Here is a 26450-nt window from a genome sequence, read left to right on the forward strand (position 1 = left end):
TTTTCCTGCCTCAAACTCTACAGAGTTCTGCTTTTCTCTTTTCTCTGCACATAACAGCCACACTTTTCCTCCCTCTGTCATTATTTCCAGGAAAGAACATGGCTGGGGTTTTTGTTTACATCCTTAAAAGCAGCAATTTGAAAAGTTGTTCAGAGCACTTGAACATTGTGATGCTCTTGTGGGAAAGCCTAAAATCCAAACACACATCCTGCTGTCCTAGAACTAGATATACTATGACAGCTAAAAGGGCTGTGTATGTGTGTGTGTGTGCATTTCAATAATAGTAATGTAGAAATATTTTTTAAACTGAAAATCTGAGTTTTTCCCATCTGTATTCCTTGACATTGTGCTTATTTACTTTGTCAATATCTGTGATTAGAAGAGATGAGCAAATAAGTGGTGACCAGTGTCAACGATTTAAGAACTATTAATGGGGCACAAGCTTAAATCCCATCCATTAATTTTGCTGCTATTACTAATGGGGAAAATCCTGCTAGTCTTTGATTTTTGAAACAGAACACTTTGTGGGGGGTGGGGGTGGCTTAAGAAATATACATGTGAAGTTAGAGGTTTACTTAAACAAGCCAATGTAGTGAGTTAAATTTTCTTCCCTTCCAGGCCATGTATTAGTCATTGTTTCCAACATGGTTACATGTCCCAAATAGGTGATAATAACCTTTGGAGTTTCAAAATGTAAAAGGAAAGGTTAATCCCGACAGCTTTATCCTCAGGGGAGCAGATTTTTTTCATGGCTTGATTTGTCCCCCAGAAACCGTTAGGACTGTTAATTATTTGAATTACCCATTTTGGCTTTCCCAGGAAATACAGCCGCTGTAACTGTCCAGAGTTCTATTAAGGCTAATGAGGTGGGAGGTGGCTGCCTCTTTTCCTTTTCACAAGGTGCAGGTGGCAGGCCTGAGACGGCCGTTTGAGCATTGCATCTTGAGTTACCCTTACTGGCCTACACTTTGCACTCAGGGTACCCTCTAAACTTGACTTTTTCTCAGAGGCTTTCAGGTCCTTGAAAAGAAAGGAAAGGGAACCAATTCATCCCATGGCCAGGTTCTTTGCTATGGGCTTTACCCACATTATCTCAGGTTAACCCTCAAAAAATTCCTCAGGGGTAGGTATCACCTCACCCATCTTACAGAAAAAGAGAGGCTGAAATAGTAATTTCCCCCCAGAGTTTATAGAGGTAACCTAGCCAGGGCTCTAACAGAAAGAAGCCTTTCTGACTCCAGGCCCACATGCTTTCAATGGCACCCAAAGATCCTCTTGCAGTCCTCTGACCAATTAAACACCCAGGAATAGTGCCACAGTCAAGGTCAAGAAATGGGAACCACCACTGTGATTAGCACTGCTGCTATTACTAAACTACTACTCCTCTTATTACAGCCCTTACCTGTCTCCTTTGGATTGTAATTATTGGCAATCAGTTTCTCCCTCCAATAAATTGTGACTCCTGAGATGGGAACTGGCAAAGTCATTTTGCTCTGCCTAGAACAACTTTGTGCACATGGTAGCCAAGAAATTTTCATTAAGAGAAACAAAACTGGACAGGCCCCGGTGGTTCTGGATTATTCTGGGCATGACTCCCCTCCTAGGTCTCATACAGCTCAATGATCAGCTTTGGCTCTGTTGACAAACCAGGCTACCATCTCACGATTATGCTGTAGAGGCGGCTTTTGATATGGCTCCCGATGATTCCTCCTCCTGGTATTCATGCCCGTGTGTAATCCCTGACCCTGGAGAGTGGGCTAGCCCTGGCGACCTGCTTCTGATGAACAGAATACGGCAAAAGAGACGGGATGTCATTTGTGATTAGGTTACAAAAGGCTGTGAGAGTTCTTGCCTTGTGAGAGTTCTCTCTGGCTCTTCTTGTGTGCTTTCTCCAGTGGAGAAAGCGAGGGAGGCCAACATGACTAGGAACTGAGGGCAACCTCCAGACAGTGGCCAGCCAGAACCAAATCCTGCCCCAAACTGCAGGAATGAGCCTGCAGGAGACCACAGCCCTTGCCAACCCTTGAATGCAGCTTTGTAAGAGACCCTGACGCAGAAGACCCAACTAAGCCATGCCTGGACTTCCAACCCACATAAACTGTAGTATTTTGGAGTAATTTGTTACATAACAATCAATAACACATATGCCAACCGTGTAAGGTCTTCAACGAGAAAAGTCTAGTCCCATTATGACTTAAATTGGAATCAAACTGTATTTTTAGGATGGCTCTTGGGAGAGGGTGTGAGAGGCTAAAAAGCATTTATAACTGAACATTTAGCATCAATTTTGTGGTTATAATTGAAAGACTTGCAGTACAAAACTCACAAACTGTATTGTCTTGTTAACTTCCTCACTCGGGGAGGCTTGATTTCCGGCTTTTCCACAGCTGGTTGGGTAGTTTCCACACGTATAGGAATAGGACTTCTAGAGGCATACCAAAAAACAGAATATTACCAACAGAAAAGTTTTATGGTCTTGTTTTGGCGGTAGGGACTGCTTTCTCAGTTAATTTATACCCTTAATAACATTGATAACCAATGTACCCTTTTTTCCTCCTTTCCACTCTATTAAATATATTTATTAAATATATTATTCATATTTATTTTTAATATTAATATTAATCAATTAATATAACATTTTAATATTTGTTTATATTTATTAAATATATTTATTAAGTACAACTTTAAAAAAATCATAGAAAGCCCAAAAATAAAAACTAAAATCATAGGGAAGAAAATATAGCAGGTAAGAATTGAATATAATTGGGGTTCCATGTAAAGCTTCCCTACCCAAAACATCTACCTCCAGGGTTTGCTTCATTACCAGATTTTGCCTATAAAATGAGCAAAGAGAAACCTGTGGATAGCCCGTTTTCACTTCCAAGTAATCTGGAAGCTGTGTTATTTTAAATATGGCATGGAATATATTTTTTAAAAGATAAACAGCGTATTTAATATGAAAAATGCATAATCAAAAGGCCTTTAAGTCTTGTTCTAAAACATTTTAATATCGTGTATAGGTGAACATGTTAGAAACTGTTTCACTTCTATATTTCCTCAAGAAAATATGCCAGATAACCAGTGGGCCCTACTCAAAACAGTGATTTTAAGGGAAACCTTTCATACATTGTTGTAGTAGTTATGACTAATTTCATTTTACAAAACCAGAAATTATCTTCTGGGACTAAAGGATATCAAAACAAATTGAGGTCCTCAGCAAGGAACTTCTGGCAAGGCAATGAACAATTCCGCATCCCCACTTTCTCCTCTAGTGTCTAATATGGTAATAGGCACATGGCCAGGGTCTAGTCAATGTTTACTGAATAAACACGTGAATGAGCAAAATGAATTGGAGTCTGTGTAGTCCAGGTTCATGATTTCCTCAAGCTGGGACCCTAGAGTCACCTGAACATAGTCCCTGGAAGAGCTTATATTCAACCAGGAGAGCACGTAACTTCACTTGGGTAGAGTGACTGGCATCTGGAAAGCTCCATGGAGGAATTTCACTTAACCAGACGGAGGGAAGACTTCCAAGGTGGAAAACAGAGTGGAGGGCTATGGGATGCAAGGCGCTGGTGCTGCTGATGGGTGAGGTCCCAAGGGAGGAGCAGGGGATTTCCCCTCCAGCAGGGGAAGAAACGGGGCGGAAACCTTGTGAAGGGCCTCAGGCTCCAGGGTTTACAATGAAAGCCAAGGCGTCACTAGAGGTTTTAGGCACGGGAATGGCTTAGTCAGAGTTGCATTTTAGTTTTTTATTTTTTTATTTTTTATTTATTTTTTCTCCCCCACCCCCAGATTTGCATTTTAGAAAGGCCTTTAGAACAAGGAGGAGGATACTGGTGAAAACAGGCTGCCGGGAGCACTTTCGAAGACTGGGGATAGGTATCCAGGCAGAGGGATAGCGAGGGCTTGAGGTAGACCAGGATTAGGGTCATGAAGGGGAGAGGATAGATGTAGGGGAAAATGTGAACACTGAATTAGCAGGACTTGGTGACCAATTATATGAAGGGATGAAGGAAGAGAAAGGCAAGGACTCCTAGGCCTCAGATCTGGATAACAGGTAGGTAATAATGCCATTAACCAAGACTGAAAAACAGGTGAAGGGTTAGTGGGATAGGGTGGGAGGAGATGAATAAGATGTTGAAAAGTTCAGGGGCGCCTGGGTGGCGCAGTCGGTTAAGCGTCCGACTCCAGCCAGGTCACGATCTCGCGGTCCGGGAGTTCGAGCCCCGCGTCAGGCTCTGGGCTGATGGCTCAGAGCCTGGAGCCTGTTTCCGATTCTGTGTCTCCCTCTCTCTCTGCCCCTCCCCCGTTCATGCTCTGTCTCTCTCTGTCCCAAAAATAAAAAACGTTGAAAAAAAAAATTAAAAAAAAAAAAAAAAGATTTTGAAAAGTTCAGGAGGCAGCCGGGTATATGCCCTGGGGTATGCCTGAGTTATACCAAAACTATGGATTAGGAATCAAAGGTGACATAGAAAAGTATTAGTTTTATTTTTAACATCGAGAATTGTCCACAGCAGTGGTTCCTGGGGTACTTGCTGAAATTCCGGTTCCTGTCCACCCCACCCCAAAGGATCTGAAAGGTCTGGAGTAGGACCCAAGAGTCTGCATTTTTAGCAAGAGACTGATGCAGTGACCCTTGGACGCACTTTAGGAAACGCACCCTAGGGAGACCTCCCCGGTATTAGTAGACCACCAAGCTGGCAATGGAGTTACCATGATCTATAGGTTGTTCCTTACTTGGGCTCAGGGGGGAAAGTGTGTCTGCTCTCTGTGAGATCAGAAGAGGAAGGTTTTCCTCTGGGGTTAAAGTGGTGGCAGCCTGGAAGCTTTAAAGAACATGTGTGGTTCTAGCACCACAGAATAACTCAGTATGAAGAGCATATCAATGGCCAAGGGAAGAGTGATAAGGTGAGCTGGGACAGAGGACAGAAGCCAGGTCCTAAAGGGTCTCCTGTGCTCTGTTGAGAAGTCTGGACTCCACCTTGAGAGCAATGCAGAGCCTTTAAATGACATCAAGCAGGGGAATGACAGGGTCTTATCTATATACTTGAAAAGCAACTCAAAGTGATTTCTTTGTTAGCACAGCAGGTAGAAATAATAAAACTGAGAATAAGCAGCATTTCTGAGACTTAAGCCAGTCTTTGTTTTAAACCAGTCTTTTTCTCTCTCTTTGTGCTCGCATTTTTTCCAGTTTTTTTTTCCCCTCTGATTTATCAGCAAATGCCCTTGTGAGTAATGTCTCAAGGATAACATTGATGATACAGAGTACTGTTTCCCCATTCAAACAGGAAGCAACAGACCTTACTTTAGCATCCTGCAGACTGGATTTCTTATTGATATTTACAAACGTCGATTCCTCTTTTCCAACCTGCTAAAGGAAACAGGCAGCTTAGTCAAAACTGAGTATCTTAGTGAGCAAAGTGCTTTCAAGTCTCCAACGTTTGAAGGATTACAGAGATGTGAAGGCAACTCAAAGCACCAAGTGCTCAGTCAATAAGAAATTTTCTCTGGTGTTTATATAAGTTAACAAAAAAAAAAATGTTTTCGTGAGTCATCCCCCATCATTGGGATTAACACTTAATCATTCAAATGCAATCAATCCTTGCATTCATACTTTTATTGAGCCCCTGCTATGTGCCACCTCACGCTTGAATGAGAAAGGGATGGTGTGGGAAAAGTCAAACCCACACTTTAATCCCCCACCTCACATTTTAGATCAGGAATAATAATCAGCTCTATGCTCACATATCACAGCTTACAAAGGAATTCAGAATCTGTCTTTTCATATCAGTGTAATAAGCCTGGGAGGAATTATGTCATATGATTTTGAAAGAAGCCTGTTCTTCCTGCCTCTGGTGAGTCCCACAAAGAATGGTGGGGGAGGAAAGGACGCCCACTCAGCCAGTGAGGCCAGCAGACTGGATGCTGGAGGTCACTGACGCAGCCTGTGGCCTTCACACCCATCACAACCTACAGAGCCGGCCCCTTTGCTTACACAGTTAACAGGTGTATGCCAGTTAATAACTCTTGGTATTCAAACTGTTCACACAAAAGGTGTGGTTCCTGTCTCCTGACTGGACCCTGACTGGCAGTATCTCAGGCCTAGAGTGCCTCTTTCTTCTATATGGCGGGAAGAAAATCCTGTGACACGAAATCAAAGGAATGCATGTGCTTCGGGTACCTGAGCACTTACTCGGGATGCGTTCTCCAGCTGGGCTTTCAAAATGTTACACTTCACGTGATCAGCTACAGGGGAAGGCAAAAGTGGGGTCTGAAGAGTCTTCTCAGAAACCTTTTTTTCTTCAGCCTGTGACAAACCCAGAACACACGCCACAGACTATATAAGCAAAGAGGAAAGACAACACTTACATCAACCTTTCCGTTCAACCGTAACTGCAAATAGCACAGTCTTAAACACATGCCCAAGTATGTCACCAACTCCTTATATCTGTGCCACTGCTCGTACTGTTTGCAAAGGATTCACAAGCACACCTCCCCCGCTCTGGTGAAGTGGGGAGAGGAGGTACTAGGGAACTTATGAGGACGGGGTGAAGGTTAAAGAGTAGAGGCTCTTCCAGAGTTAGGCAGTGAGAGCCTGGGGCAGCTCCAGGACTCCAGCTTCGAGTTTCCCACAGCCTACTGCAGCGCTGTTTCCCCCATAACCGCCACCTCTTACATAGAAAGACTCAATTCCGTGACTTGTTGGAGAAAGAGTGCGAAATAGTCACCGGTATTTTTACAATAAATCTGGCTGAAAATTGCGTAGCTCAAGAAACCTGTGTCTGGGCTACCTCATTGTAGAGTGTAATTTGGTATCAACTTCACTATTTTTCCCATTTCCTCGGTACTAACTAAACATGTGCCTATAATTTATTTTATTTTTAAGGATTTTATTTTATTTTAAAGTTTTTTAGAGAGAAAGAGAGAGAGGACAAGGGGGGGAGAGGGGCAGAGGGAGAGAGAGCAAGAGAATCTTACGGAAGCTCCACGCTCGGCGCAGAGCCCGACATGGACCTCCATCCCACAACCCTGGAAACGTGACCTGAGCCGAAATTAAGAGTCGGGAGCTCAAGTGACTGAGCCCCCCAGGCACCCCTTAAAGATTTTATTTTTAAGTAATCTTTACACCCAATGTGGGGCTCGAACCCACAACCCCAAGCCCAAGAGTCACATACTCTACTCACTGAGCCAGCCAGGCGCCCCAACAGGTACCTATAGTTTACATGATCCAATTACGGTGGATTACCCCGGCACTACCTATTTTAAGTACGTAAACAATAATATCTTTGAAATCACAGGCTTGGTGACTATTATGTTTATTATAATAGACATTATGATAATTACATAACTATTAAAAAAATACTCATTTAGGTGTACAACCTGAAATCATCATTTCAGGTACAACCTGAAATCACACTGGAATTAATGTCTTAATGTTAACCATGCCTATTGCGGTCACTGCATATTCCAGTGCTAACATGGTGCTTGGCACACGGCAGGTGTTCAATAGATACCTACTAAAGAAGATTATAATGATATAGAGTTATTATTAAAAGAGATGTGCTTACTAAGAAAGCTATAAGACCATATGATTGCTGAAAGTCAATTAAGTGATATCAGGACTTCATGTGGCATGTTAGCAAGAACAAAATGTTGCAAAGGCCTCAAGTTCTGCAAGTTCCAAAAGTAATCTCATTTACTAATTTGAAAGTCTGATTGAGCACCTTGGTACACATAGCAGGAGTGTTACGAAAGCCCCAGAGGAAGTATAGGGCAACTGGCTGGTTGACATCATTTAATAAAGAAAAGAGAGCTCTTCATTTTAAAAAAAAATTTTTTTTTCAACGTTTTATTTATTTTTGGGACAGAGAGAGACAGAGCATGAACGGGGGAGGGGCAGAGAGAGAGGGAGACACAGAATTGGAAACAGGCTCCAGGCTCTGAGCCATCAGCCCAGAGCCTGACGCGGGGCTCGAACTCCCGGACCGCGAGATTGTGACCTGGCTGAAGTTGGATGCCTAACCGACTGCGCCACCCAGGCACCCCGAAAAGAGAGCTCTTCAAACACATAGAGGAGCATTTGGTAGAACACGTAGAATGAAGCAATTTCACGTAACAGCAAGATAAGCAGAGACAGAAGACCTGGATTTTAATCTCTGCTCTTTCCCTTTCTGGCACCATAGAAAGAAGATGATGCTGATAATGATCACGATTATGATCATGATGATAAAAAGAAAAATAATGCCAGTAGCTCATGTTTACTGAGAGCTTATTGTAGGCCAGGCACTCACTAAGCACATTTCATTGGGTCCTCTCACTTGACCATCCCATTTGAAGGTAGACAGGATCATTATCCTCATTTTATAGATGAGAAAAACAAAGCAGGGAGATGGTAAGTCACTTGCCCAAGTCACACAGAAAGGATGCAAAAGAGCCACGATTCACACTCAGGATCAGGTGACTGCAAAGCTACAGTTCTTGACCACTCGGCAACACTGGATCCCCTTAACCTCCCTGGGTCTCAGTTTCTTTCTTCATAAGGTTATTGTGATGAGAAAATGAGAAAAAAAAAATAGATTTGAATGGCACTTTCACGTTAGATTCTTTGGCTAGAAAATACAACCACACAAGAGCATCAGATATGAGGACACTAATAATCCTAAGCCATCAAGTTGGGTATGAAGAGAACCGACTCTTTTGAGTGGAGTCATTATCCCCAAAGACTTAGCATTCCCCAAAAGGCAAATAAGTAACTTATTTATTCTGAAAGATGAGCTTGACAGGATTGCTCTAGGATAACTTACCTTGTACTTATAAATCCTGCCACATGAAGACAATTGTTCAACACCAGCACCTGTGTTTTCACTGGTGTGTGAAGAGTTAACTTTTTAATTAGATGTAATTTTTGGGAATGAGATGCTGGAATACAAGAATTAAATTGGTTCTAAAGCCCACTTGAGGTTTTTGACAATTGCTTAAGGGGGTAGAGTTATACTGGCAGTAATGACCGAAGATGTATTTTAAAACAATGAATGCTGCTAAAATAAAAAAGAATGGGAATTCACCATTGATTTTCCCTTTGAATTTAGTCATATTAAACTCCTTTTTTGGATGTAAAACCCAAGCTGGCTCATTACTGTTCTATCTGGCAAAGCAGGAGCTACTGGCCAGCTCTACAAATTGACCCAGGTGAAAACCAATATAAATTTTGGAAAAGTTGACTATCATTCTACGAATACGTTTGCATCAAAGATATCTCTATGAGATAAACATCTGGGCTATGAGTCCATAATTCCAGCCTGAAGGATGGTTCCAAGAATGTTGTGCTTTCTCTCTTCTGCATGACCACGTGTCGTGTTTTGCATTCAGTTTGAATTGTGAAAAGATGCTTTACCATTCAATATTGAAATACAGATTTTAAAACATACAAATAAATGACAATTGGGCTTTGATATGATTATAGTTGGAAACAGTCCATCTGTTTGGAGAAGTCGTTTGGGGATAAAGAAATGATCAGATGCATTTTATAATTGTTTATAAAATTGTTTACACATCTGAAATCTGGTGAGATCTAAATTCCTGTGATAATTTTGGGTACCACTTTGGAACTGGGCGATGAAAATGTTTTCTCGGGGCGCCTGGGTGGCGCAGTCGGTTAAGCGTCCGACTTCAGCCAGGTCACGATCTCGCGGTCCGTGAGTTCGAGCCCCGCGTCAGGCTCTGGGCTGATGGCTCAGAGTCTGGAGCCTATTTCCGATTCTGTGTCTCCCTCTCTCTCTCTGCCCCTCCCCTGTTCATGCTCTGTCTCTCTCTGTCCCCAAAATAAATAAAAACGTTGAAAAAAAATTTTTAAAAAAAAAAGAAAATGTCTTCTCAACACTAAATCAAGAACAGGAACTTATCCAAATCTTAGAAAAATCAGAGGATTCTCAATCCTTGAAAGCCACTGAAGCCACTGGTCACCAATTGTGGTATCAGGGAGAGTTGTGAGGTCTGTTGCATGGAATGTTTGATTAATAATAAAGAGTCACAGTGTGAAGTAACATACTTTGCCTATATGTTAAGACAAACTCAAGGTTATCTGACATCACTTTATCCCACTTGCTTACTAATGTATTTCCTCAAGTGGAAGTAGAAAAAGGGGGCTCCAGGGGCACCTGGGTGGCTCAGTTGGTTAAGCGTCCGACTTCGGCTCAGGTCATGATCTCACAGTCTGTGAGTTCGAGCCCCGTGTCGGGCTTGGTGCCTACAGTTCAGAGCCTGGAGCCTGTTTCGGGTTCTGTGTCTCCCTCACTCTCTGCCCTTCCCCCACACACTCTCTGTCTCTCTCTCTCAAAAATAAACATTAAAAAAAAAACTTGACACAAATGCTTAGAGCAGCATTGCTCATAGTAGCAAAAAATAAAAAGAGAAAGGAAAAAAGGGGCTCCAGGGAAATGCGCAGTAACTCACAGTTGTCTCAGCTACACTTTAACCCAGAGCAAGCCACTATTGTTGATGGCCCACCAATACTCATGGCAACCACAAATTACATAGAGCTTGGGAGCGGTCTGCTGCTATCTGCTGTATTTCCTTGCAAAATATTTTTGGGTTCTGTCAAACTCTAGGTAAGCCTCTGTTAAAACCATTTATTGTGTGGACTGCAGGAAAAAAAGTTTGAAAACGAAGAGACTAAGAGAAAGAAGACCAATCCGGGGGCCACATGATATATTAGCGCATGATATTATTGAGCACAGCAGAGGCTGCTCAGTAAGGATTCGTTGATTGAGTGAATGTAAGTGCCACCCCGAAGGAGGGATTCTTTCCAGCTGGCCATCAGGGAGGGTGGTATAGAAGAAAAAGTGGGTGAGTGGGCCCTTGGTGTTGTCAAAGGGACTTTAGGCTGCCATTTGGGGGAAGTAGGCATGTAGGGAAATGAGCGTCTTCTAAGAAATCTTGGAAGTCTAGTACAGGCTAGAGGGTTGGCTGTGGTGGAGGAAGAGCCCTTGAAGGAGGTGTAACCTTCCCATGCTCACCAGAGCAGGTAAGGAGGGAGAGCTTCCCAGGCCAGATCTTCCAAATTCTTCTTATTCCCTCTAATAAAGGGGCAGAGCTGGGGCACCTGGGTGGCTCAGTTGGTTAAGCTTCAGACTCCTGATTTCAGCTCAGGTCATGATCTCATGGTTCATGGGCTCAAGCCCCACACTGGGCTCTGTGCTGACAGTGTGGAGACTGCTTGGGATTCTCTCTCTCTTTCTCTTTCTCTCTGCCCCTCTCCACTTGTGTGTGCTCTCTCGCTCTCTCTCTCTCTCTCTCTCTCTCTCTCTCTATTTTAAGATAAATACATTTTAAAAAAGAAAGGAAGGGAACTTCCTCAACTTGGTAAAGAACAGCTACAATAACATACAGCTAACATCATTACTTAATGGTGAGCTTTCACCATTTTAAGATAAAATTTGGCTTTCATAAGGCTGTTCATTTGGATATATGAACAGGCCTAGCCAAGGGCGCCTGGTGGCTCAGTTAAGCATCAGACTCTTGATTTCAGCTCAAGTCATGATCTCACAGTTCATGGGATCGAGCCCCATGTTGGGCTCCGTGCTGACAGCATGGAGCCTGCTTGGGATTTCTCTCTCCCTCTCCCTACCCCTCCTCTGCTCTCTCTCACCCTCTCTGTCTCTCTTAAAATTAAAAAAAAAAAAAAAAATTAAACATTAAAAAAAAAGAGTAGGTCTAGCCAAAAGAGAGTTTTGCTTTCACCCTGTTCCTCTCTTCCTCCTTCCTTAAATCCCTCCCTTCTTTCCATCAGCAAACAGTTACTGAGCATCCACTACGTGCCAGGCACTGTCAGAGTAAGAGATAGAGAGTGCTATGGAGTGAACTGTGACACCCCCCCCCCCCCCATTCATGGGTGGAAGCCCTACCCCACAATATGATGGGATTTGGAGATGGGGCCTTTGGGAAGTAAACAGATTTAGAGGAGGTCATGAGATGGGGCCCTCATGATAGGATTAGTGGCTTTATAAGAAGCAGAAGAGAGAGGGGCACCTGGCTAGCTCAGTCAGTAGAGCGTGCAACTCTTGATCTCATGGTTGTGGGTTGGGGCCCCACGTTGGGTCTAGAGATTACGTAAAAATAAAATATTAAAAGAAAGGAAAAGAAAAGAGAAAAGAAAAGAAAAGAAAAGAAAAGAAAAGAAAAGAAAAGAAAAGAAAGGAAAAGAAAAGAAAAGAAAAGAAAAAAAGTCGCCTGGGTGGCTCAGTTGGTTGAGTGTCCAACTCTTGATTTCAGTTCAGGTCATTATCCCAGGGTTGTGGGATCAAGCCCTGTGTTGGGCTCCGTCCTAAGCATGGAGTCTGCTTAAGATTCTCTCTCTCCTTCTGCCCCTCTCCCCTGCTTACACACATTCTCTCTCTAAAATTAAAAATTAAAATAAAAAAAAAAAAAGAGGAGGAAAGAAAGAGTGAGCTCTCTTTGCAGGTAAGGATACAGTTACAAGGCAACCATTTGCAAGTCAGGAAGAGAGTCCTTCCTAGTGAATCAAACTGACTGACACCTTGATCTTTGCCCTACCAGCCTCCAGAAGAATGAGAAATATCTGTTGTTTAAGCCACCCTATCTATGGTAATTTGTTATAGCAGCCTGAGCAGAGCAATATAGAGAGGTAAAAATGGAAGGTGGTAAATGTGGGTGCCTCCTCATTGGGCTTTAGTTCCAGAAGGAGAGATCACTAACAGATCCGTCCAGCCCATTAGCCTCAGCACTGAGCACAATTCCTCGTGCTGTAATTCACCCAAAGAGACTGAACAGAAATGTCAGGAAATATTAGATAGAAATCCCTCCAAGACAAAGGCACATAAACTAGGAGGTGGGCCAGGGTAATAATCAGATGTTTGACGTGAGCCCCAGTTCCATGGTCATCACCCACCCCTGGTCCTTTGCACCTTATTTATGTTGATGTGCAGAGCAGGCCAGGGTCCCGCCGCCTTCACAGTTTCCAATTCCAGCTTCTTTAGATGGGCAGCAGCTTCGCTGAACAGGGCAGGTCCTCCTGGACTCAGTTCTACAAGTGGCCAGGGGAATGAATAAAGAGAGGTTGAAATATATATGTGATAGAGATATGTGTGATAAAACATGCTCACCAGAGCCTGATCCCCAGTACCCTTTCTATCTGCCTTCTCCCCCAGCAGCTTAAATCCCTTGAATATGACCAGCTGATGGGCTCTGAGAACACCTAAAATCAAAGGTTCAAGGCCTAACTCTGTCAATATGAGCTGGGTGACCTTGGGCAAGTCACTTTACCTCTCTGAGCCCCTGAGCCATTTTAAAATGAAAATCAAATTACCCTGCAGAGTTGCTGTGAATATTAAGTGAGGTCATTTGTGTACAAATGCTTTATTAATGGAAAAACACTATGCAAATTAGAAAGATGAGCGTTGAGGCTCACAGGCATATGAATGTTCCTTGAAAACCATGTTACGTTTCTAAAACCAAATTCATGGATTTTGATTTCTGTACTATTTTGGACTAGTTTGCCACCACTCCTTCCACTGGCTACCATTTATCCATTAATACAGTGAAATATACCTTAATTATTAAACATTCATTACATACGAAAACTTGTACCAAGTATTATTTGCAATTGGGATCTGGGCAGCTGGAATAAAAAGATAAATGAGGCACATTTCTAGTTTAGTGAGGAAGACAGAGACATGTGCAGATAATCCACATAAGAGTGATAAAGTTATCTAATTGCTACAGCGGCAGAAGGGAAGGCACTCCAAAGCTAGGAATCAGAAAGGCGTGTTAAAGAAGGTTCCACTGACAACATTTGAGCTTGTTCCGGAAGAAATGTGTAGGAGGTCACTAAGGTGGAGAAAAGCATTCCAGGCACAGGGAGTAGCAGGTGCAAAAGGACAGAGCTGGGAGCACAGCACAGTATTTGGTGAGAGGAGAGGAGTTTTGTGTGGCTGGGGTGTAGTGAGGAGTCGGGGAAGGCTGGGGTCCTTGGCAGGGGCTGGGCTGGGAAGGTCTGTGTATGGCCACATGGCCTTTGTCTCAGGACAGTGACACGCCATTGAAAGGTCTTTGGTCAGAGCCGTCTGTGATGAGAGCTCTCAGGTCGGCAGCTACAAGATGGAGGTTGCATCGGAGGAGGTACCCCTTAGGGGGGCTGTTACGGTCATCTGGCTACAAAAAGATGAGGCATGGCCTAGAAAGGCAATGTGGATAGTGATGAGGGGATCAAGTTCTGATTCCTCAACCCCAAGTGAATGATGAACTTCCATTTCCGGCTCAGCCAACCTAGAATTATCCCCTGTGGTCTACAGGTGAAGGCCCTTTAGCTCATCCGTTTCACCAGCTCACAGACTCATGAAATGTCAGAGCTGGAAGATTCCTTGGTCATAAACTAGACATCCTCTATCCCATTTCATAGATGAGAAAACTGAGGGTCCAAGAGGCAACTTGGCTCAATAGTGAAAACCAGAATTGAAGCCTCTTGTCTCTACCTCAGTGCTTTTGCCCATCGTGTGTGATAAAGAACCAGCTCTTCCCCCCTCAGTCTGTTGCAGAACAGTTCTTTGGTAAAGGATAATAAAAGGGATTTTCTAGAAAACCAAAATAACAGATGTATAAAATCCAAGCCCACTGTTATTAGTTGTAACAGATACAAAATGACCCTAGCCTATTGCTAAAAATGCTGTGAACTGCTTACTCTCCATCTCCCAACTTCTCTCACTGGGACCCGAAACACTGGGCCTCCCTGACATCACTTTGCTCTTGGAAGGTGAAGTCAGAAACGGGACAGAAGGGGTTTTCCTGTAATTAGGAAAGTACAGATTCTAGCCACCTGGCTTCTGTCCTCTTTCTATTACTTGAGCCTGTGGAAATAGAAACAGCTAAGGAAGGAGGTGGTGAGAGCATCGCCACATTGGATTAAATCAGAGTTTACTGGTAACCCGTAATCCTTCAGCTGCTCCTGCTTAAATGCACAAGGCTCTTGCCTGCTCTTGCCCAGACCCGGCGACCCAGAACTGATGTTACTGTCTTTTCATGCTGCGCTGAAAGGGCCTGTCTTGAGGATCCAGGAAAGCCGCCCGTGCCCTGCAGCATCCCTCCCCTCACCCTGCCCTCTGCACTCCTACTCACTTACTTGTAAGGGATTTACTGCTGGAGTTTGGGGATCTCAGAGGCCCCTCCTTGTTCTCCAGAGTCAGCGAGAGGCCATAGTTTGGGTGGTGCTGGTGCTGGTGGTGGTGGTGGTGGTGCCTTCCTGAAGCTTTGGTAGTGAAAGGCGTGCCCCCGTTCTCCTCGATGCCAAAAGGCAGCCGGTCCGCGCTGCTGAGCCCTGGGGAAGGGAGCGGGTAGCTGTGGAAGGTGTCAGAGTCAGGATTTAGAAGAGTAAAGTGGCTTGATGTTCCCGTGTGTACTTTAAAAGATGTTCTCTGGCCATTAAAAGCCAAGAGAAATAGGTTCAGCAAACAGACCCACATGGTTACTGTAAAACAGGACACAATGGCAACAGTGCGTTCAAAGAAAAAGCAGAAAGTGGAAATTTGTGTATATCAGAGATCTTAAACCTTAACAAATTCTTAATTTGAAGTTATATAGCTTCTGTTTAAAAAAAAAAAGACATTCCTTAAATAGAAGGAGGAAATAAAAAGCAATAGCAACACATAATTTTGTAGCCATCCCCTGACAAGATCATGACACAAACAGAAGTCTTGGAGTCACTTCCTCTTCCTCTTGATCACCCCACCATGCAGAAACACCTGCTGGGGCAATGCCATGACATCTTTCATTCTAACTGCTCTCTCCATTTTTACCAAAATTGCCCTATTGATAGGGAAGCCTATGTCATCTCCCATTGAGACTCCCGGAACAGATTTCTTTTCTTTTCTTTTTTTAATTTTTAATGTTTATTTATTTTTGAGAGAGACGGAGACAGAATGCAAGTGGGTTAGGGGCAGAGAGAGAGGGAGACACAGAATCCGAAGCAGGCTCCAGGCTCCGAGCCGTCAGCCCAGAGCCCGACGCGGGGCTCGAACTCACAAGCTGTGAGATCATGACCTGAGCCGAAGTCGGACACTCAACCGACTGAGCCACCCAGGTGCCCCTTGAAACAGATTTCTAACTGTTCTCCCTGCATCTACTCTCTCCTTCAGCCCACTGCCTACAGAGCTGGAGCCAGGGTGCTGTTCTTGTCCACACTGGCTGCCTCCTGGAGACTTTGCTCAGGACAGTCTTACATGGTGCATGCGTGTGTAAGGACATGAATAAGGTGTGACTGGCTTCTGGGGGTCACAGCCCAGCCTCATTTCTCCAACGAGAAACATAACCAAGGGTATCCAGCTTCTCTGCACAGCCAGTAATGGGGGCAACAAAAAGTAGAAATGCCTAGGTTCTAGTCTTAGTTCTGCCCTAACCTTGTGCAGGAACCCTGGACAGTTGCCCTGGGCTTGTTTTCTCCTCTGTGACACGAGGTGGGTCAGCTGATCCTGGCTGCATTTCCAGGTCTGAAAATCATCCTTTCTTCCAGCTATCTATGTCGTACTTGCTGTGTCCTAGGTGCTGTGCTAGCTATTTTCCATAAAATATCCATTTCATAGATGTAGAGACCTTTGCCTGGTACACAGTAGGTGTTCCATACTTTGTTGATGAAAGGAGAGAAGGGAGGAAGGGAGGGAAGAAAGGAAGGAAGAAAGGAAGGAGGATTAATGAAGCTGTGGGTCTGGGATTTGACAACAGCTGTGTGGACTCCAAAGCCTGTTGGCATTATTTTCCTGTCTCTCACGTATGTTGAAAATAATGTCTGTCCTAAGGAGGCACAGAGACTGGGAGCTCAGAACACAAAAAACTCCCTTTAGCCTAGGAGGATGGAGGGCTTCCCAATTTAGGGCTCATCTTGGATTACCCTGAATAGGAGAATGAACACCCAAGGGGAAAGATGTCCTATAGCAGAGATCTGCTGTACATTCAGGGCTGGAGGTGGAGTTGGAAAGCTTTGAGTAAGACCTTCTGAGGAATGGCAAATAGACACCATCTCCTGTGCCAGCTCTAAGTGATTCTCACCCTCTGCTTGGAATGCAAGATCAAGAAGGAGTCTGAGGTTGTGCCCAGCTCAGGAGGAAAGAGTGCTGTGATTGATTAGTGATGTCTGCCATGGACTTGGAATAGAGCATTGGTATCATGTACTTGTCTTTCCAAGGTAAAAGTGTGTGATTTTTTATTTCAAGGAAACCCAGAGTGAAAAGTTAAACAGGAAAATAAATATATATGCAGGGAATGATAAATTGCATTTAATAACATGTCAAATAAAATATGCATGTGTGATTTCCCTTTCACAGCTACTTACGGAGAAGACTGAGCAAGACAAATGGGAAGAGAAATAGATGAGGGTCAGAGAAGCTGCCTGAATCTTGTCAGGGCAAGGGTCTCCAGAAGAGCAAAGGTTTCTAAGCAGGACCAGAATGACCTGGGAGCTCTCTCAGCTCATACACATGAGGGACCACCATCCTGGAGATGCTAACTTACGGAGTTTTATAGACTTGTGCGTCTGTTAAGGAAACCGCTGCTCATGGTCTCATGGATTGTTCCCTGCAGAACTCTAGGGGGTGCCCTACACATTGACTACGATGTAAATGGCGTCCACTAGAGTTTTGCCTCTGCCCTGTTCACAGGGACCTCAGAGAAGGTCAGGCCCACCCAGAGGGTCCAGCAGGACTCAGCAGCCCCAGAACTGTGGGTCCCACTGGTTAAAGTTCAGGAAATGAGACCAGCTCTGTGCTCATTGTCAACAGAGAGTGAAGCTCATGAGGCTTCTGGCGTTCTGGAAAGAAGATCTCAAGTCCTGGTTTTGAGAGGGTGATGGAGAAGGGGTATATAGGCTTCAGTCTCCGTTTCCACGAGCTGAGAGTTGAGAAGAAATCTGGTGTGGAAGAACAGGGCTGCCTGTGTGTCCAGCACTGTCCTAGGTACTTCAGCGTTTAACTTTTGGAGTTATCCTGCAAGGAAGCTGCTGATGCCTTGTGTTACACTGGGGCTTAGGGGAGGTGAGCAACGTGCCCTGTTAGTAAAGGTGAGTGAGAAGTCGAATCAGATCTAATTTCTTCTCTTCCTTTCTTTCAGAGGAAGCCCCCATTCCCATTCTACTTCCAACTCCAGAGAAGCCAATGCTCTATTGCGGGGGGGGGGGGGGGGGGGGGCGGGGTCATACAGGACTTTCTTGACTCTATTAGGGGTGCCCATAGCTCTGCAGGCCCAGGAGGGTGGGATGCTCTTACAGCCCTGCCTGATCCCACAAGAGCCTCTTCCCTCCTTGGCCCTGGGATCCCAGCATGCTCAATCAAAACGTGTCGCATACTGGATAATGGGGTAATTATTTGAAATGTTACAATTAAAATACTATAGTTATATTTAGTTATAATTAAAGCATTATAATAATTAGTATATTAGTATTACTATACCATTACATACTAAATATTATAATTAGTATAATAATGGTATTATTCACAATAATCCTCCAGAATCCATGCCAGAACTGTGAGGAGGGCAGGGAAGAAATTGGGGAAGGTCTTGAGCTGGAAAACAGAACCCACAAGGCTTTCTCTCAAAGAGGCCAGAATGATGAGGTGCTCTCAGAAGCCAACCGCACCTCACACTCTACAGCTCAGCCAAGTTCTGGGTGACATGGGCTCCTGGAGGCAGCCCTGGGCATCTAATCCTAGATAAGAAACCACAGAATTATAGAAATGGAGACCCTCCGTTTGGTGGTTTTAAACCCTAGATGTGAATATTAAAATCACCAGGGGAACCCCCATACGCCACTGGTGGGAATACAAAATGGTCCAGCTGCTTTCGGGAAACACCTGGCAGTTCTCAAAGAAGTTAAACATACAGTGACCATATGACCCAGCAATTCCACTCCCAGGTATATACCCAAGAGGAATGAACACATATCCATGCAAAAACCTGTCCATGGGTATTCGTAGCAGCATTAAACATGACGGCCAAAAGGCAGAAACAACCCAAATGTCCATCAACTGACGAATGGATAAATAAAATGTAGTATAGTCACACAATGAAATATTATTTGGCCATAAAATGGAATGAAATATTGATCCATGCTATGACATAACAGAACCCTGAAAACATTATGCTGAAAGAAGCCAGACACAAAAGGCCAGGTGTCGTATTATTCCATTTACACGAAGTGTTCAGAATAGGCAAAGCCATAGAGACAGAAAGTAGATTAGTGGTTACCTAGGACTGGGGAGGATTGTGTGTGGGGGGGGAACAGGGAGTAACTGCTAATGATACAGGGTCTCTTTAGGGGAGGTGAAAATGTTCTAAAATTAGATCGTAGTGATGGTTGTACAACTTAGCGAAAATGCTAAAAACCACTGAGCGGTATAATTTAAACTGGTGAATTGTATGATTATTAATTTAGATCTTTATAAAATTGATTTTTAAAAATTGCCAGGGAAGATTTTGAAAAATATCAGGGTCTAGCCCCTACCCCAGACCAATTACGTCATCATCTATCTCTAAATCCGAATGTGCAGCCAGGACCGAGAACCACTGTCCTGGTCCAACGTCTTCATTTTGCATATGGGGCATCGGGGTTCACTGGGGGAACGAGGTGACCGGGTCACACCGTGGGTAAGTAGCTGAGCCTGGGACACAATCCAGGACTACTGCCTCTCTGCTTGCTGCCCATCTGCTACATCTTCCCATCTGTCTTGGCTTCTATTTAAGGCAGCAAATGCACTCATCGGGAAAATCCTAAGACCTCCTTAGAACCTCACTGCCTGAGACAACCTTATGTATACATCTTGCCTTCCCAACGACACAGTAAGGTCTGGAGGAACAGAGACTGTCATGTCACATGTCTTCATATCCTCCACTGTGCTAAGCACACAGCAGGCGTTCAATGAATACTGGTTAGATAAAAATTAAGTATCCACGCATTCGATAACTATTTGAGTGCTAAGTCTTGTGCCTAGCACTGTGGTAGGCATGGGGGGTTGTCCTTGTCCTCAAGGAGCTCGCTGCTGAGTAACAAGTCCAAGGCAGTATGACAGGTGCTTTGATAAGTGTTAGGTGAGGAGGGCCACCTGAGGTAGCCTAGGGAAGAGCCAATAGGGAGGAAGAGTTTATGTGCATATTGTAAGGAAAAGTTCTCACTTTTTTTCTGAAGCGAACAACCAGTTGTCCCAACATCACCAAAGGCATAATTCATCCTTGTCCCACTAACTTGAAATGCCACCTTCTGCATGTGGCAGTCACTTTCCTGAGTGCTCTCAGATCCCCACTCTGCTCTGCCCTCACCCACCTGCTCTGTTTCCAAGGAAATACACTTCTCAGGCTCCCTGCCCCCTGGCTTTTAGGTAGGCTTGGCCAGTGGTAGGCACGAGTGAAAGAGACTGGGAAAAGAAGACAAGTCAAGGTATTTCTTCCCCATCTCTTCCTGCCTCAGGTGATGTTTCCAGCAGTAGCTGCGGGGTCCCTGTGGCCCCAGCTCCTGGGCTCTGGAACACTGCCACCTCCCTTTGTCCCTGTGTCCCTCCAGCTCTAGTTCTAGTGTTACTAATTTCTGGGTTGCCTTGCTGTCCAAGTTAGCTTCCTCATTCTTCATCCCTTGTGGAACCAATTCCCTGTAAGAAATGCCTAGAGGGGCTTCAGTTTTCCTGATTGCCCATGACTGATACACAACATCCACCACAGGTTCTAGGTAGTTTTCCTGTCAACATCTTTGCCATAGACATCTCTGCCCCAAGCATTTTCTCACCCCAAACATTTTCACTGCATATCTAATTGGCTGTGAGAGAATTCTGCTGTAAAATATAAAATAGCTGGCTGACAGTTTGGTTTCATTTCTCCATTGGCAAAGTTTCCATTTTTATATCATATAAATCTTAGCTAGCCCTCATAATGGTCTACACGGTGATGCATAGATGTGGTGGTCTTAAATTAGTGGATGATAACTATGTATATCAACTTGATAGAAAATATGGTGATAAAACTGACTGGAAGTGTGAAATAAGAGAGTGCAAAGCCAGACTGCCCACTATACTATTCTAGAAAAGAATACATCAGTTACAATGTTAACAAAGGTCAGTCACAAATGCATTACAGCCTTAGCATTTCTTCCACTTTTCCCATAGACCTTTGGAACAGCTAGCAACAGATATGTGACCATATGCCAAGAACAAACAACACTGTAGAAGGCTTCTAGAAAACAACACTAAGCCCAGCTGTAAAAATGCATCCTAGCACTTGGATGGTTACCTCGGTTAATGAAGGAAGAAATTTTAGTGACAAAGGTAAAAGTGTAATGCCAAATGAGACAGATCAACAAGCCAAAAAAAAAATACATATATATATAATACTATAAACAGAAGACTTTAAAGACAAGCGCTGAAGTCCAACCTACAAAATGAAATCACTTGTTTTTGCAGTATTGTCATGAATCTACACTATACATTTTTGATGTATTCAAATATTTTGTATTTTGCAATAAAGTCTTTCCAGTTTTGTTACTCATTTTTCATGTCTCATTGTACCTTTTTTTAATGGATGTGGCCCTCTTTTATTTTTCATGATTTTATCTTTCAAGGCAAAACTGCCTTACAGCCAAGTAGTTATGCAGAGAAAATGTTTGCAGCAAAAATGCTCGTGGCAGAGATGCTTATGGTGAAAATACACATATTTGTGTGTTTTTGGATTTTTCCTATTCTTACCAATCTATTTATCTATTGCTAAACTAGCACCAGATTGTCTTAATGACTTTTGTTTTAACATATGTTTTTAAAGATCTGATGCGATAAATCCTGCTCCCTTTCCCCCATCATTTTTCTTCTTTTCTTTTTTCTTGACTATTACTATGCACTTACTCTTCCAGATTACTTCACAACTCAAGCTACTACCAAAACAATCCCATTGGAATTCTGATTTGGAGCATTAAATATTACAGATTTGAGAGAAGGTATTCATAAGAAATATGATATTTTTCACCATTTATTCAGATCTTTTAAAATGTCCTTCAGTCAGAATTTTTGAACTCTTCCCTGAAGGAAAACAACATATATTATTAATTGAATCCCTAGGTATATTCCAGTTTTGTCACAATTGAAAATGAGATTTCATTTATTATTACATTTCCTCTAATTTTATTCTACTAGATACACACAATTACTGACTTTAGGATATTTGGGATATTTCTGCCTCTGGCTACTTTGCTAAACTCTCTTATTAAATGTAATTCATTTGTATTTTAAGAAGATAATTTTGTTTCTTCCTTTCTGGCATTTATTGCCTATTTTGTTTTCTTGGCTTATTGCATTGGTAAGGCCTCCAGCATCATACTGAATATCAGCAGTCACCCTTATTTCTGAAGTGTGTAAATTATCTAGTGTTTCAACATTAAAGTTTGGTTTCTGACACATTCTACTTAACCAGGTTCAAGATAGTCCTTTTTCTTAGCTTACTAAGAATCTTGAAAGATTAGCATCGCTTATGCGGAGTGAATCCATGCTATATTCCTAAGTGAACATGACTCCCTTCCCTAAGTGCTTCAGGAAGAATTCGTTCTTTTTCTATATCACCATCAAGCAAGCCTGTCAGTCCGGTTTTCATAATTCATTTTTCAGGAAACTCTATGACATTTCCCTGTCTATTCTGGCATTTCCCCAAGACTCCATAGTTTTTCAAAGCACAGCGATGCTGACTCAGCAATGACATATTAATTTTCTCCTTATTCTTCATGGCCATTTTTCTCAGCCTGAAGGCCTGAACTAATTGCAAAACGGCAAAGTATTTCCTGACTACTCTCTCATCTTGTACTTCAATTTCCTTCACCTTGTTCTTTTCACCCTTGAGAGTTAGCATATTGACTGGTTTCCTTGTTGAAAAGGAAAATTCTGTCCTATGAAGCCCATACAACATCCTCAAGAATGGCTATCATAGATTACTTCAAAATAAAATCTTAAGACAACAAGACTAGCTGTCATTAAGTCCTTCATCTTTTTGCTACAACTAAACCATGCATCTGTAAAACTTTAAAAGTCCTTTAAGGGGCTCCTGGGTGGCTCAGTTGGTTAAGCATCAGACTTTTGCTAGGGTCACAATCTCACAGTTCATGGGATCGAGCCTTGCATCAGTGTACTGTCAGTGTGGAGCCTGCTTGGGATTCTCTCTCTCCCTCTCTCTCTCAAAATAAACAAACATATATATTAAAAAAAGGTCTATACCTCTTTGGTTTTTATATGTTCTACCTTCCTTCTCTTTAAATACTGGGTTTTTTTTATTTAATTTTTTTAACCTTTACTCATTTTCGAAAGACAGAGACAGAGCATGAGTGGGGGTGGGACAGAGAGAGAGGGAGAGACAGAATCCAAAGCAGGCTCCAGGCTCCGAGCTGTCAGCACAGAGCCTGATGCGGGACTCGAACCCACTGACCGTGAGATCATGACCTGAGCCTAAGTCAAACCCTCAACCCACTGAGCCACCCAGGTGCCCCTTCAAATACTATTTAAAATTTTGGCCCCTAAAAGCCTTTCTCTTTCAGATGATCTATGATCCATAGTCCATATGAAAAATATTCCCTTTTTGGCCTATCTTCTCTTTGATGTGAAGGATTAAACCCTGAGTTCTACTCATTTCACATGAACAATTTCAAGACGTAAGAGTCATTTTTTCCCAAGGATCTTGCCACTCATACATTTCCAACCTAGTTAGTCTTCCTTGCTGTCCACAATTAATAACAGTAACACTGCCAGTGTTTCTTCTACCTTCCAAGCAACAAAGTAATCAGGCAGGAAAGCCAAGAAATCAACAGATGTTCTGCTTTTAATGAAATGCCAATGTCTGGATGGCCAAGAAATCCCCCATAGATATTGTGCCAGCTTGAAGTCTCTCCTAGGAAAACACAATGAGTATCCTCTATCCAAAGTCCTCTGGCATCGTGTCTAGATTGCTCACTGCACTTATTGTGTGCTGCCTGGACCGAATAACCCTTTTATCTGTTCATGGAACCTGTCTTAACTACACAGCAGGATTCCTGGAGGCAGGAACAGCTTCTAGGTAGCCCACACAGCACACAGCCTCTCTAAACACCTTCTAGAGGAGCGTGGTGGGGGCAACCCGGCTCCTGTGTCCCTTTTAGCCAAAGTGGGGACAATTTCACATTCCTAGTCAGAGCTAAAGCAGCAGGGAGATACTGACAAATATCTCAATAGAGCTGCCCAACTGCTGGACCTTGGATGGGCTGCTGCTCAAGCAGCCTGGTCTGCTTACCCCAGTGTGCTATACAAATATGTCACTTTCTATGTGTGACAATGACAAGGAGAAGCTTCCGCCCGCCCATGTCCTGTCCATTAGGCTGAACTGTGGCTCTCCACTTGGGGCTCTTAGCAGAATCTCAGCTACCATGTTTTTACAGCAGATGGTGTCAGCCAGAATCATACTTCCTGGCTGAACACGAGTGCACGAATCATGCTCTCTAAATACTCACAGAGGAAAAAACTCAAAAGCTAACATTTTTGGTTGCCCAGCACTGTGCCATCTATCACCTTATTTGATCCTCTAACCACCATTTGAAGAAGGGACAATTATTATTTCCTTATTTTACAGGTAAGGAAATGGGAACAGAGAGACTAATTCACTTTCTCCAAGTCACACAGTCAGTACATGGCAAAGCTGGGATTTGAACCCAGGCAACCTGACTCCAGAGCCCAGGGCTCTCTGAAGGGCTAAGAGACTTCCTTGCCTGGGATGAAAGGAGCATTACAATGACATTAAAAGAATACGGGGGGGGGACAGACGGAGGGGAGTGCAGGGCGCCTGGGTGGCTCAGTCAGTTTAGCGTCTGACTCTTGGTTTCAGCTCAGGTCATGATCTCACAGTTTCGTGAGTTCAAGCCCCATATCAGGCTCCGTGCTGACAGTGTGGGGCCTACTTGGGATTCTCTGTCTCCCTCTCTCTCTGTCCCGCCCCCACTCACGCCATCTCCATCTCTCTCAAAATAAATAAGTAAACTTAGAAAAAAACACAACTCTGGTAGGCACTTAGCTTTGGTTTTGCTACTGCTTAGCTATGTGACCTCAGGTAACTCATTCACTTATCTGGGCCCCAGATACTGCAGTTTTGGACAAACCTCTAGTAAGTATTTATATGCCAGGAACTACAGCTCAGTGAAATAATTTGATTTGTGCCATGTCCGACTGAGAGATGAGAGAAGGTGCATTTGCTCATCATGGTTTCCAGGATACCTGTCACTCATTTCAATTTTAATTTAGTAGAGGCTGAGCAGAACAGGTCATTAGACTAACATACTGCTACAAGTTCTTATTAAATTCAGTGCAAGCATACTATTTGTAAGCAGAGAATGTGTTTGAAAAACTGTAGCTTTTTAAAAATGGGTTTGAGGAGAAATTTTCTATCAACAATCTTAGGAACGTGACACGTTTTGAGGGTTAGGTCTGTTCATTAGGGTTGATTTCTTACAGTAACTTAGTGGTTTCATTTTTTTTTTTTAAGTGACTAGAGGGGCACCTGGGTGGCTCAAGTTGGTTAAGAATCTGACTTCAGGGGGCACCTGGGTGGCTCGGTCAGTTGAGCATCCGACTTCGGCTCAGGTCACAATCTTAGGGTTCATAGGTTTGAGCCCTGCATCGGGCGCTGTGCTAACAGCTCTGAGCCTGGAGCCTGCTTCAGATGCTGTGTCTTCCTCTCTTTCTCTCTGTTCCTCTCCCGTTCCTGCTCTGTCTCTCAAAATAAATAAAAATGTTAAATTAAAAAAAAAAAGAATCTGACTTCACCTCAGGTCATGATCTTGCAGTTGTGAGTTCAAGTCTCACACAGGGCTCTGTGCTGACAGCTCAGAGCCTGGAGCCTGGTTCAGATTCTGTGTCTCCTTCTCTCTTCCCCCTCCCCTGCTTGTGCTCTCTCTCTCGAAAATAAATAAACATTTTTTAAAAAGTGACGAGAAAGAGAAGATGAAATGACCTCATTTTCTCCTTGTCTGAAAAGGTCAAAATGATATTTTTTTGGCAGGGTTTAGATTCCTTTCTATAGACTACTAACTGGCAGATGGAAATTTTTTCAAATTTGTATTTCTTTCAAGACACCTTCCAAGCGATCAGCCTGGAGCTAATTCTAGTGTTAGCACAGGTAATGGTTGAATCCATAAGCATGGAAGCTGTTTTGATTAGTTTATTAACTGGCTGTAGCCAAAGGCTGTGCGTCTTCTTCAACATCAATTCCCGGTGCCTATTTTAGTACTTGGCATAGGATAGAAACACAGTCAATATTTGTTGAATAAATGTTGTCGTGCATTAAATTTTAATTTTCCTTTGGTAATTTATCATGTGTCTATTCATAAAAGCTTCACTTTGGTCATGAGTTCCCAGTTGTTCCTAACATTAAACGGCCTCTGTAAAACTGTAAAATCTTCTGTACCCGAAGCA

The 26450-nt window shown here is 43.3% G+C and overlaps 1 protein-coding gene across 1 annotated transcript in view; it reads right to left on the reverse strand.

The window, feature by feature from the left end:
- The window catches only part of EPB41L4B (erythrocyte membrane protein band 4.1 like 4B), a 131080-nt gene that overhangs the window by 17878 nt on the left and 86752 nt on the right, over positions 1 to 26450 (reverse strand). Inside the window, exons 18-22 of the mRNA XM_040481174.1 lie at positions 15137 to 15351; positions 12927 to 13045; positions 6185 to 6310; positions 5304 to 5371; positions 2327 to 2425 (exon numbers count right to left, since the gene is read on the reverse strand). Of these exons, the coding sequence (XP_040337108.1) occupies positions 2327 to 2425; positions 5304 to 5371; positions 6185 to 6310; positions 12927 to 13045; positions 15137 to 15351 (627 nt within the window). The remainder of the gene's footprint in view (positions 1 to 2326; positions 2426 to 5303; positions 5372 to 6184; positions 6311 to 12926; positions 13046 to 15136; positions 15352 to 26450) is intronic.

Source organism: Herpailurus yagouaroundi, unplaced genomic scaffold (genome assembly GCF_014898765.1).
Source record: "Herpailurus yagouaroundi ecotype Mexico unplaced genomic scaffold, PumYag 160, whole genome shotgun sequence".
NCBI classification, from domain to species: domain Eukaryota; kingdom Metazoa; phylum Chordata; class Mammalia; order Carnivora; family Felidae; genus Herpailurus; species Herpailurus yagouaroundi.